Here is a 13640-nt window from a genome sequence, read left to right on the forward strand (position 1 = left end):
TTGTATCTAGTACAACATATCTAGTTGTTATCAATATATCTGAGCATTCTTGTTATTTCCTATTTTTTCCTCTAGGACTTTTTTTTTTTTTTTTTTTGCGGGGGAGAGTGGCCGGGAGGGGAATGAGGAAGTGTATAAGGCAAAATCGTTTATTTATCTTATTAACTGATTTAGAGAAAAGGGCAATAGCTACTATTTAGCAAAAACCTGGCATGTTTGCATTTTACAGACATTGCCTGCAGTCTTCATAATCCTGTTGTATCTCCCCCATTTAATAAGAAATGAAACAGAGGCAAACCACCGGAGACACCCAGGCCCATTTCTGTCCAGCAGGTTTTGATTACACACGCAATCTCTGTACCTACAAGCCAAAATAATTCCAGGATTGCTATTTCTATGGCCATCTTACACCCACCATTGATACGTGGATTTGAAAAGGAGTTAGCAAATGGTCTCGTAATTCATTAAGAGGATCCCAGGTTTCTTGCCAGTCCCCTGATAAACAGTCATAAATGGCAGTTGAGAACGGTAGCAAAACCTCTTGGAAACCACCTCACCCTATGTCCTTATTTCGCAGCAGAGACATCAAGGGCCCAAGGCAGGTAACATGACATGTCCAAAGTGACACCGAGCTGGTTGTGCATGGTGGCTCATGCATATAATCCCAGCACTTTGGGAAGCCAAGGCAGGTGGATCACTTGAGGTCAGGAGTTCAAGACCAGTTGGCCAACACAGCAAAACCCTCACCTTTACTAAAAGTACAAAAAAGGTAGCCAGGCATGGTGGCCTGCACCTGTGATCCCGGTTACTCAGGAAGCTGAGGCAGGAGAATCACTGGAGCCTGGGAAGCAGAGGTTGCAATGAGCTGAGATTACACCATTAGACTCCAGCCTGGGTGACAGAGTGAGACTCCATCTCAAAAAAAAAAAAAAAAAAAAACCAAAGTGACAGCGAGCAAATGACAAAGCTGGGCCAGCCTCCTGCTCTGTTCGACTTCTCCACTGGAGGCCCACCATCCTACCGAGGATGGAACCATGCACGGGGGCCAGCAGTCCGCGCTTACACACATCCAGGAAGGAACCGAGAAGTCACCATGCAGCCCAGCCCCGAGGGGACCCCATTGCCACTGGAGTCTGCCTGCCACGCAGAAGCCCACAGGTGCCTGGGACACTGTCCGAGTTACTGGGCCAGTCCTCAAAGGTGGCTATGGAAGAAGCTCAGTGGCAGCCACTGTCCTAACCCCTGCTTTCCCCCAGAGCCTTTCTGACGTGGGGAGGAGCAAGGCAAGGCTGCGTGACCTGGGACCTGGAGTCTCATGTGGGTACCAGAAGCTACACAGGTAAAAAGGGAAGGCTTGAAAAACATTTTGTCCCACATTCTACCTTTTTATCAATCACCTAACTGTTAAAATAGTTCTACCTTATAAACACTCTCAACTGAGAGGTGGCCTGGCAGAGGGGAAATGGAATCTGGAGCTAGGCTGGTATGGCTTTGAACTTGAACTGCAAATGTTCAGTTGATCTCTCCGAGATCATTTCATTTCATTTCATTTTCACACAGTTCATTTCATCTCTCCCATCCTCCACTTTCCCAGCCATAAGCAACATTCAACTCTTGAAACCACAGCCTACTATGGAATAAATCATTCTTAAATTCTAGAGTTTACTAGTAGGTTATCTTTAAACTGACAGATTAATATGCAAAGAGCAACAAAGCCTTCCCAAGAAAGCCCTATGTTGGTCCCAAGGACCTCACTTCTAACCTGTCAGAGAGAAACGATGGAGGAAAAGAGCTGAAAGACAAGGCCCAGGTTGCCAGGTTGAAAAATGGCACACCATCTTTCCTCTCTCCGGGCCCTGCTCATCAGCAGTTTCTTGGTTATCAACTATAACTACCAGTGGGGAAAACATGCAAAATTTGCCATCTGTTTCTCAATTCCCGAAAACATGATACACTCCACTCACTGCAACACACTGAAATCACCTTGCATATTCCCCTACTTGGACCTTCTATTTCTGCAAAATTTCTCTAAAATGGATATTCAGGGAAGCAGGGGACAGTGGGGGGACACCAGAGCAGGACAAGCCAAAGTATAGTAATTATTTTAGGGAAACGTTAGCAATTCTGTACCAACTTTGAATAAAGTGAAAATTTTACTTTAAAAAAATTAGGCTAGCAATGTCAAAAACATAAACAAAATGAGGATAGCAATAGCAAAGGCACTGGGAAACCATGGCAAAAGATTAAAACTTCATACACTTTTGTGTGCGCATATGTGTGAGTGTGTGTGAGACAGAGAAAAAAAATTAACACCTGGTGGAATCTGAATAACTAGGAGCTTGCCTTAGCCCATCTATTCCCTATACAGTATATACTATTCAATAAAAATCTAGCTCATTACTGCTAACTTAACGTCATTTCTGAAAACGCATCATCTCTCATTAATAATAGCCCAGGAGGAAGAAATAGCCCATTAAACAAGCAATGATTTCTCTGTCCAAATCACCAGCAAATATTACTCACCTGATAGACAGAATCTATGATATTCCAGCCATTGCTCAAGCAAAATTACTCATTCCCCGCAAACCTGGCTGGAAGGCTTCTGCATCACACCTGTGACAGTCTGCGGCGGCCTTTTCCAGACAGTACAAAAGAACAGTAGGATGGCCAGGCCACACTGCACAGAGCCCGGGGAGAGCCCTTTAATGCCATTATTCACTGATTTTTATGGCCCAAAGAAGGTAACATAGTATTTAGCAGTCTTTACCATTTTTTCTATTTTCTAACTTACAGCCTTCTATTAAGTATGCTCAGTTTTCATCAACCATCCACTAATTTTATGAAAACCTCAATGTACAATCAAACGCTTCATCTGTTCTGAAAACAATCACTCTCTTGGTGAAACGACACATAATGAAAAATAAATTTTAAAACAGTTTGTTTCCTTTAAATAATAAACTGCACTGAAGAAATTATCCATGTAACCAAAAACCACCCATACCCCAAAATCTACTGAAACAAATTATCTTTTTTAACGGGAGTGGAGAAGGAAACCTATGGGCCGAGGGGGACGCAAGCAGGAAACATCAGCCAAGTGCACGCTGCAGACATCTGGAGTCGATGCAAACCAGTGCGTAATGAGATACTAAAGCACTGTGATCTCTGCCGAGCCAGCTGATGACAGCAACAAATAAATTTTTATAATTGTCCATTTTGAAAAAAAAAAAAGTTAAAACTAAATAAAACTTCACAAAACCAACCAAACCCCCCCAAATTCACCCTGTAAATATCATTTTCACATCAGACTTAAGAGGACAGAGCGTGTGTGTGTTTATTTACTGGGAGGACTGCCTTAAAGTAGTAAATAACATTCAAAGGTCTTTCAAACTTAAAAAAAAAAAAAAGCTAATAAACCTTGTTGTTGAAGTGAATACTGACATTGGAGTACACGAAATCCAAAAGTCACCACTCACCTTTTTCAGAGCACAAGCCTTTATGACTTTTTCATATCGTTCCTTTTCATATTTCTTCCCAAATAAAATATTGCTCCTCAGAGTTCCCGAGAACACCCAGGGCTGCTGAGACACATAAGCAATTCTTCCATGCACGCTGACCAGCCCGTGACTTGGGGCCAATTCCCTGAGCACAGCACTTAACAGTGATGACTGAAACAGATTGTAAAAAAACACATGTTCAGTCAACACTCGAGACAAGAATAAGCCACTGCAATGCAGCCTTGCCCAGTCCTGGGAGCTTGAAAAACATCATTCATTCATTTAAAAGAGGATCTAGTACAGCCAGGAAATTGGGATTAAAAATTGGAAATAACATTTTGGTCCATATAAACTAGTGGTTTATAAGGAATATTAAAATAGAGTGTAACAATGTACTCTGCCCTAACGAGTTTCCCTAAATGAGTTTCATTCCCCTAAATGAAATGGTACATGGAACAAAGATCAACTAAGAATGTTAACAGCAACAGAGTAGCCAAGCATGACATATAGTTCATATATCTAATATTGAATGCAGCAGGAACAAAGAACTAGTTCTAGAAAAGCTATATGTAAATAACATATCCTGGCCAGGCGCAGTGGCTCACGCCTATAATCCCAGCACTTTAGGAGGCCAAGGCAGGTGGATCACTTGAGGCCAGGAGTTCGAGACCAGCCTGGCCAACATGGTGAAACCCCATCTCTACTAAAACTACAAACATTAGCCGAGCATGGTGGCACACCTATAATTCCAGTTACTTGAGAGGCTAAGGCATGAGAATCACTTGAACCCGAAGTGGAGGTTGCAGTGAGTCTAGATCGCGCCACTGCACTTCAGCCTGGGCAACAGAGCGAGACCCTGTCTCAAAAACTAAACATACATACATACATGAATAAATGAATGAATAAATAAAAATAAACAATATATCCTGTGCACTAGGAAGGACTTTTATTTTTAACTACCCAAGAATCATGTCTCTGGAGAGCAAACTTCAATTGTGAAACTGCCCTATTGGTTATATATACCTACATCTAGATTTATTGCGTTGCTTTAGAATGCATGACACTAATTCTGTATGTATGTTTCCTTCACATCTTCTACAATGCACAGACGTGACAGTCTGTGCCCCCCACTATTGGAACACTTAGAACATTGAACTGAAATCATCTGTTTATATATCTGTCTCACCCCAGATACCAGAAACTTCTGGAGGGCAGTGGTGTCTGGGTCTTGATTACAGGTGTATCTTTTACTTCTAACACAGGACTATACACCTGGCTACAGGTTTATTAAATGTATGTTCATGTGACTTGGAGAAGTCATATCAAAACATGTTTAAAGCTTTTCAGACAAGCCTTCACAACCTCCACATGTCTTGTAGCATCTAGGGTCCACTTTGACAAAAAGAAGTTCGCACTTTCTTAGTCAATCCATCCTGCATCGTGATCACATAAATAATTTCCTTCATGGAGATGTCCAACTTTTAGGAGTTCCCAATTACGCAACTTGAAGAACCAAGAGAAACAGGATATGCACTGCCCACATTTACTTGGTCATGTGACCCTTCTTACAAAACAAATGTTCCATGTACTGAGAAATGCCGTGCCAAGCATACCCAATTCAAAAATGTGTTACATGTAGCCTTGGGCTCAAACCCAAGAAGTTAATATGAGAAGTGGGGTGCGTCAAGCTGCCAAAAGCCATTCTAACTCACCTTCCCTGCTCCCACGGGGCCGACCACAGCTAACAATTCACCAGGTCTGACAGTAAAGGAAAGGCCTTGTAGAGTTGGGGTCTCTGATGCCTACAAATTAAAGTTTATAAAATGTGCCCATTTCAATAAAGTCACACAAATCGCTTCAAAAAGAGAACAATACAATAGTCATTGACACATGAACATAACCCAAGTCTTTCTCCTTCCTATTTTAAGATATTATATCCTAGAGTCCTTTTCATATATATATATTTTTGTGTGGGGGGGGTTTTAAACGGTTTGGAGTCGTCAGTACTTAAGGAAGGCCCATTCTCTTTTACCCGATTTTCATGTGAACACAGCTCCACACTTCCACAAAATTTAGATAGTAACAATGACAAGGCAACCTTCTTGAAATGAAAACTCATGCTAACTTATTAAAACAATATTCTTTTTTTTTTACTTGAAGTTCTGGGATACATGTGCAGAACCTGCAGGTTTGTTACATAGGTATACATGTGCCATGGTGGTTTGCTGCACCTGTCAACCTGTCATGTAGGTTTTAAGCCCTGCATGCATAAGGTGTTTGTCCTAATGCTCTCCCTCCCCTTGCCCCCCATCCACTGACAGGCCCCAATGTGTAATGTTCCCCTCTCTGTGTCCATGTGTTCTCATTTAAAACAATATTCTTAATATAATATTCAGTACGGGAGCTTTCAATCATTTGTAAGTTTTCGTTCTGTCCCTTGGTTTTAATATTCTATTTCATTAACCTCCACAAGGTGGCAGCATGAGTACATGGCATGCCCAGTCCTTGGCTAATGGATGATTTGAAATCTCCAGTAATCTCTCCGTTTTCACTTGATAAAGCACAAACCTCAGTTACGCCCAGCCAGCAAGAAGGCACTTTATACTATAAAGTCACTCTTAGCAAATGAACTTCTACAAATGGTGGTCAACCCTGTAACCAGAGCTCTAATTTAACAATAACCAAAAGCTGAAGAATAATGAAATTAAGTACATGTTCATGGGTAGGAGGATTCCTTGAGCACAGGAGATTGAGGCTGCAGTGAGCCAAGATTGCACCACTGCATTCTAGCCTGGGTGACACAGTGAAACCTCATCTCAAAAAAAAAAAAAGTTCTTTTACAGTTTATTATTTAGGAGACCAAACCCAAACCAAATTCATTACTTTTACAAAGAGCTTCTAAATATTTTCAATTGAGAGGATTACGTGCGTATCAGGGAGAAGGGACAGTTTACCAGAGCATGACAAACCAAAATGAGGAGGTTTCCTCTTCTCATACAAGGACAATCAGTACTTTGAATTATCTATCTTTTAAAAAAGCAAAAGTCACTTGGTACAAATAAAGAGACGAATGGTTTTAAATTCAGAGTATAGAACCTCAACCGTAAAAACTGCCAACGATGAGAACTTTTATCCAAACCCAGACATCAACACTAGCAAACAAAAATTGATACTGTTAAGTGAAGTAAAAACAGCTACAATTTGGGAGGAATCCTAAAGGGGTTTAAGTCTCACATTTACAGTCTTCATCTGAATTTCCCGTGGATAGACTGGAGAGACCTGATCATGTGTGTCTGGTGGGTGGGCATTTAGCAAATTTATTCGAGTCGCAAATCCTTTTGGAAGGGGTTATTCTTCCGCACAACACACTTTAGTAAACACTCATCCATATCACAGAAAAATGATCGAGAGTGAATCAAAGGCAATGCAGCCTCCTCAACTCTAGGAAAGGATTCTTCAAAATGAACCTGGCGTCCCTGAAGGCTGGCACACCCCTGGGATGATGGAAGAGGGAAGCGCACGTGAAGTCAACCAACCCGCAACCTAAAGATGCTGAGCTGGCCCAGTCCACAAACAGGTACTCATCAACCCTCTCCACATCTCAAGCGGGCACGTGCGATTAGTAAAATGCCCAAAAGACAGAAAGCACCGCGGAGGAACAAGAGATCAGGATAACCTTCAAAATGAAAAATTTACCTGGAAACGACTTAACAGTCACATACCCAAATAATCACAAATATTTTTACAAATGGTCAAATGCCAAAATATGTGTGTATGTAAACTGACCCCTTATAAATGTGTCCCATACCATATTATAGTATGGCCACAGACCAAATCAATCATGATCACTTCTAATCACAAAGAAATCAGCCCCAGATATCATAGGAATTATATAAAAACCATCCAGAAGAGGTTTCTCTACTCCTTCCTACATGCCTAACAACTATGTCTTTTTTTAAAAAAGTAATACGTTATTACCTAAACACTTCGAAAAAATAACGTTAAACAAAATGTGACATATTTACACGATTTTGTAAGTGCAAACTTGTCACAAATTCAGTCTTGCTTGACTTAGCCTTACTATATAAAGTGTTCCTCCTCTAAAATGTAAAGGGTCTACTCTGTATTCCTGATTAAGTAACATTGTCTTTTAAGACAACTGAAACCCACTTATTTCTGTTATTACAAAAGGATGAAAAAACACAACCGGTCAACCTGTCCCTTTCCCCTCCTTTGCAGTGTGTCTCTTTCCTAACAACTATTTCTGATTTTACTTCTTTTTACTCAGTTTTGACTGCAAAAGAGTGAGCCACATGCAAAACCCAGCTTCCCATCACGGCCCTGGTTCTTAGAGCAGGTTTCTGGCCCACTTGGAGGGCTGGGACCCAGCACTGGTGTGCCGCAGCCAGAAGGGGGCAGCACTCGACAGCTCAGAAGGCGAGGCCCCTTCCCTCTGAGACCTCCAGGCTCCAGGACACTAAGGCAGGCAGACTGAGCCCCCACTCTGGGGCCGAACCTATGCTGGGCCCTGGGGCCAGAGCAGTGAAGAAAGCAGAAGCAAATCCCTGCCCCATGGAGAGTCACAGGCTCCCACAGGGCCACAGACTTTACAGCTTAGAGATTCAGCACAAGCCCGTTTGTTTTCTAAATGAGACCTAGGCTGGTGAGAAGACCTTTCCCCCAATACCCACTGGTCTATCCGGCAGGGCTGCTGCTGGGGCCTCTGTCTTTCTCCCGAATCCCAGCCCAGCACACCCTTCTTTCCTCTGCAGCTTCTCTCCAAAAGCCCCCGTGTCTGTGCCCCTCCTCCCACCCAAGCACCCTCTCAGCTGCATGACCTCCCTAATAATCCCTGGCAGCGTGGGGCATAATCACCCCAAGACAAGGCCCAGAAAACAGGGTGGAGTGTTCTGTTTCAGTGCAGCTGTCAACGTTGTCTAGGAACTGAAAAACAACAAAACAGCCCATTTTACAACGTTGCCGAGTTTGGTACAAAAAAATTTGCAGACGGGACCTACACAGTGTGTGGTGGCTACCGCAGTGCCTTCCTCTAGGTCAACAGCATTCACCTAGAGTGCTTTTTGCTAGTGGATGTTCACAGAGCTTTTCTATCAATGCTTCAAGTGTATTAGAGCTGGGCACAGTGGCTCACACCTGTAATCCCAGCACTTCAGGAGGCCAAGGTGGGCAGATCACTTGAGGCCAGAAATTCAAGACCAACCTGGACAACATGGCAGAAACCCCGTCTCTACTAAACATACAAAAATTAGCCAGGCATGGTGCGGTGTTCCTGTAATCCCAGCTACTCAGGAGGTTGAGGCAAGAGAATCACTTGCACCTGGGAGACAGAGGTTGCAGTGAGCCAAAATCACACCACTGCACTAAAGCCTGGGCAAAAGAGCAAGACTCCATCTCCAAAATAAATAAATAAATAAAGTGTATGAGGTGGGAATGCCAGCAGGTAAGGAGAAACTGTCCGGTCAGTTGACGTACCTTGTGTGAGCTTCCATGTGCACAAGGTGCAATGATGTTCTATATATTTGGGAACACATTATTGTTATGTCGGTCGAGATGGCAAAAATTACATCAGAATTAGGCACACATGAAACAGGGAGTGTGATACTTAGAGCCAAGGGCATGTAGAGAAAGGAAGAGTCTGGAGTCTAGAGTTTTGACATTTGTCCCACAGGAGAGGGTGGAGACAGTGGGGCTGGGCGGGAGTGCTGCTCAACCGCCTATTGGCTCTTGGCTCCAGCGAACTACACTACAACTCAAGGTCAGCCACGAAAAGCACCCGGAGTGGGGAGGAGCTGGTCACCACCAGCATTGCCCACCTGTTTTAAGCAGTCCGAGTGGTCCCAGCGCCCTCTGATCCGAAATCTTGCTGGCAGCCGGGCCACTGGGCTCTGCTCCTGGCAGACATCATCTCCAGCCCCAGGGTGCAGCTTCCTGCCGTGGCTGGCCTCAGGGCGGCCTCTGCCACCCCTGCTTTCCCTTTGTGCTCTTTCTTTCATCACCTATGTAATGAATTCTCTGCACGAAATTCCCTCTCCCATGCTGTATGTTCTGTTTTCCAGACTAACACAGACTGAGACAAGTGGATTTGCAGAGGACCCCGGACTCAGGTGAGCATAACCACAGAACCAGTCCAATCTGGTTCAACTCTGTGTAATAACATAGTAAACTGTTTTTCAGTTGCCATGGATCCCAGGTTGCAAGTTATGTAATCTGAGCATTTCCAGATGAACCAAGCACACAACCATGGGCAGAACCCAAGTGCTAGGACCAAGGAAGGAGGAACGAGTTCACAGCGGACACCTCATGGCCTGATCCAGGATGCGATCAGATCCAGCCCTGGCATCACTTCATTTCAAGAACCAATCGGACCACGCCTCATTACCCTCTGCCTGTAAAACCTGCCCCATCCCCCAGCTAGGGAAGACAAATTTGAGTGTTGCCTCCTGTCTCCTTGCCATTCGACTTACAATACAGCCTTTCTTTTCATGAAAAGCCGGTGCCATAGTAGTGGCTTCTATGAGCATTGGGCAGGGAGCCCACTGCTTCCTTGGAAGCATAAGGAGGGCCCTGGAGTTGTGGATAACAGGAGATGCACCGAGCCTGAGTACTTCCTGTGGGTGGCCCCTGCTGTTGTTCCCGTTTGCCTAAATGTTATGAGTAAACCAAGTGCTGAAAAATCGTTGTGGCCTTGCCTGAACTACCTGTCCGCTTACCACACAGTGAAACCCTTCAGTCAGGAATCCATGGAGCTTGCTATGCCAGCCTGCAGCCTCCCCTCTGCCTTGGGCTGCCACCAAAGCACCTGGCAACATCCAGGTGCTTGGAATAGGGGAGCCCCAACCCAACCCCGTGGCAAAAATCCAAGTCATGGGCTTTCTCAATATGTAATAAGATGACCTGAAAACAGTAAGGTGAAAATGTGCACTGATACCTCAAAGTCTGTGTAATAATTTACAATGTACTCAGCAGTTAACCCATTCCGTGCTGCACCCCTAGTCTGTCCAATCCTATAAAATCCAATGTTGCCAATGTCCAAACTTAGTGACATTTAGTTTAGAATGAGGTAACACTTTCATTGGTTTTTTGAAAATGAGATAAAATACAAGTTGTCAAATACCTAAGTCTGATTTCATACCTACTTTCTATTAATTGCAAAACTTACTCCTAATTTTGAGAATCTTTGTAACATACTTTCAGTAAATGAACAAGCCATATTTTATACCATGTGTAACACCTCAAAACTCTGTATTAAATCAATGTCATTCATTATCTATTAGCAGTCATGATCTTGCAATTAAGGATATGTTACCTTATCCCAAAAAGCAGTAAAGTCCTGCACATGCACCATCTTTTTACCATCTGACGGCAGCTGACGGTTACGCTGTGATATCTCATCAAGTAGCAAAAAGTTCTAAAGAAAATGGGAAAAACACAGATTGTTTAAATTACAGAAACAAAAGCACAAACAAGTCACTGCTTCCACGGAATTTGCAACATAAAACTTTATACAGCCTACAGATCATTTTACCAACCCTATTTAAAGTATCGGTTCATATCAGCATATGATATTTATTTAATAAACAAACATATAAAGAGTTCATGGCCATGAACTATCTTTGTAATTTTAGGAGCTATCTGTGTAATTTTTTTCAACAAGTACACTGGTTCCTAAATAAACTGAAAATACTGCTCTGAGGTTGAGTGCATTTACAGCCTGCATATTTCTACTACTGCACTTTTGTGTTACTAATGGTGAACACAAATTAGTTGGTTGGAAATGATCTGATGAATATTTCATGAATCCTCATCGTGTGCCAAGCCCCATGCTAGATGCTGGCAACATGAAAGTCAAGGCCATTCCCAGCCTTCAGAAAGCGAGTTAGCCCAGAAGGGCAGGCAGCAAACACAGGGCAGAGCCTCTGAAGGCAGCTCTGGCTCTGGCTGGTCACTTAGATTCAACTGGCCTTTCTCAAACTCCCTCGGGCATGTCAAATTGACGTACAACTTATTCACTATCACTAAGTCAGTGTTCTTTACCAAAAAAAAAAAAAAAAAGGCTTCTATCTCTTAAAACATATTTTATAAGCTTCTTTTCACAATAACTTATTATTGTTATATGTAATCATATATATATAATATATATCATATATATATATTTTGAGACAGTGTCTCTCTCTGTCGCCCAGGCTGGAGTGCAGTGGCACAATCTCGGTTCACTGCAGCCTCTGCCTCTCGGGTTCAAGTGATTCTCCCACCTCAGCCTCCCGAGTAGCTGGGATTACAGGCATCTGCCACCATACCTGGCTAATTTTTGTATTTATACTAAAGATGGGGTTTCACCATGTTGGCCAGGCTGGTCTCCAACTCCCGGCTTCAAGCAATGTACCCACCTCAGCCTCCCAAAGTGCTGGGATTACAGGTGTGAGCTACCGTGCTCCACCTACACGTATCTTTTTCCTTAGTCAATGCCTCCTCCTAGACAGCAGGAATAGCCCAATCTCTCGCTTATTGCTATTTTCCATACTAGTTAGCAACTACACAATGCAATTTAACTGAATAAAACAAAGTCCTGCTAACCATAACAAACCTAACATAATTATATGTAGGAAAACTCCCTTTTGCTTCTCAAATGGTAGGTATAACTCAATGAGAGAAGCTACAGTGGCTTAGAAACAGAATAAACAACCGAGATCACCCCCACCCCATCCAAAATTTTGTAGATGTGGCAACAGCTGTCAGCTCTCCTCAAAATCTGCTCTCATTTTCTGTGATTAACAAAACTCCCAATTTTTAGTCAATGCACAGCAGCCTTGAACAAGGACCACTCTCTCCAGCCCCTAACGCAGTTAGATGTAGTCGCATGACTTAAGTTCAGCCCAACAGAAAGTGACAACGTCCAGGAAACTCCCTATACCCCAATGTCCAGTCCTTGGAAGCTGCCTGGACAACTTCCCCTCTAAAATCCAGGTGGTGAAACTCAACGGCCAATGTGATGGTATTAAGAGGTATTTAGGCCATGAGGGTTCCTTCCTCATAAATGGCATTAAGGACCCTGTAAAGGAGGCGTTGGGCAGTAGGCAGCCCTCTAAGCCCTTCCACCTTCTGCCCTTTAAGGACACAGCATTCCTCCTGTCTGGAATATCTAGCATCAAGGCACCATCTACAAGCAGAGGGCACGTCACTAGAAAACTGAACCTGCCGGTGCCTTGATCTCAGACTTCCCAGCCTCCAGAGTGGTGAGAATTTCTGTTTTTCATAAATTACCCAATCTGTAATTTATGTTTACCCATCATAAACAGACTAAGACACCCCCAAAAAAGATAAAGTCATAACCTCAGGACCTCAAAGGTTGACTGTATTTGGAAATAGGAGTGTTATAGATGTAATTAGTGAAGAGGAAGTCATACTGGAAAAGGGAGGACCCGAAATCCAACATGATCAGTATCTTTCTAAGAAAAGAAGAGAGAGACAGATAGAGACACATGGGCAGAAAACAATCAAGTGATTAGGACACAGATGAGAGGGATGTGGCTGCAATCCAAGGACTGCCAGCAACCACTGGAAGCTCAAAGCGGCAAAGAAGGATTCTCCCCTGCAGGCTTCAGAAGGAGCCTGGCACTGCTGACACCGTGATTTCAAACCTCCAGTCTCCAGAATCATGAGAGGCTTAATTTCCATTGTTTTCAGTCACCCTGTTTGTGGTACTTTGTTCCAGCAGCCCTCACAAACTCACAAGGAAACTTATGAGGATTTTGCATGAGAAAAATAAACCACCTGGTATAAATGGCTATTACACGGGTATTCTGCAAACACTGGCAACGCTGAAGCAACTGAAATGAGCATGGAACGTGTTTGAGACAGAGAAAACAACAGTTAAATAAGTCATCTACTGCTCTAAAATTTGTCAACATCCTTTGAGTCCTTAAAATTTTTGTCTGTCACTTCACATTTGACTGCAATGTTACACTTCAAAAGAACAAAAACTGAAAATAAAAACCTTCTTCCATGCAGGAAAAGAAAAATACTTTCCTTTCTTCTATATAAGAAAAGAAAAAAATCAGTATTTCTCTCAAAGACCCAGCAAGCAGAAGATGCTGTCTGTTCTTCTGCTCCCTCACTATCCACCCA

General features: G+C 43.1%; 1 protein-coding gene across 1 annotated transcript in view; it reads right to left on the reverse strand.

Annotated features, from left to right (window-relative positions):
* Window positions 1-13640, reverse strand: part of ABCC4 (ATP-binding cassette, sub-family C (CFTR/MRP), member 4) — a 237785-nt gene that overhangs the window by 171552 nt on the left and 52593 nt on the right. Inside the window, exons 9-11 of the mRNA XM_011933938.1 lie at window positions 10822-10923; window positions 5207-5296; window positions 3474-3665 (exon numbers count right to left, since the gene is read on the reverse strand). Coding sequence (XP_011789328.1) covers window positions 3474-3665; window positions 5207-5296; window positions 10822-10923 — 384 coding nt within the window. The remainder of the gene's footprint in view (window positions 1-3473; window positions 3666-5206; window positions 5297-10821; window positions 10924-13640) is intronic.

This window comes from Colobus angolensis, unplaced genomic scaffold, assembly GCF_000951035.1.
Source record: "Colobus angolensis palliatus isolate OR3802 unplaced genomic scaffold, Cang.pa_1.0 Scaffold13, whole genome shotgun sequence".
NCBI lineage: Eukaryota > Metazoa > Chordata > Mammalia > Primates > Cercopithecidae > Colobus > Colobus angolensis.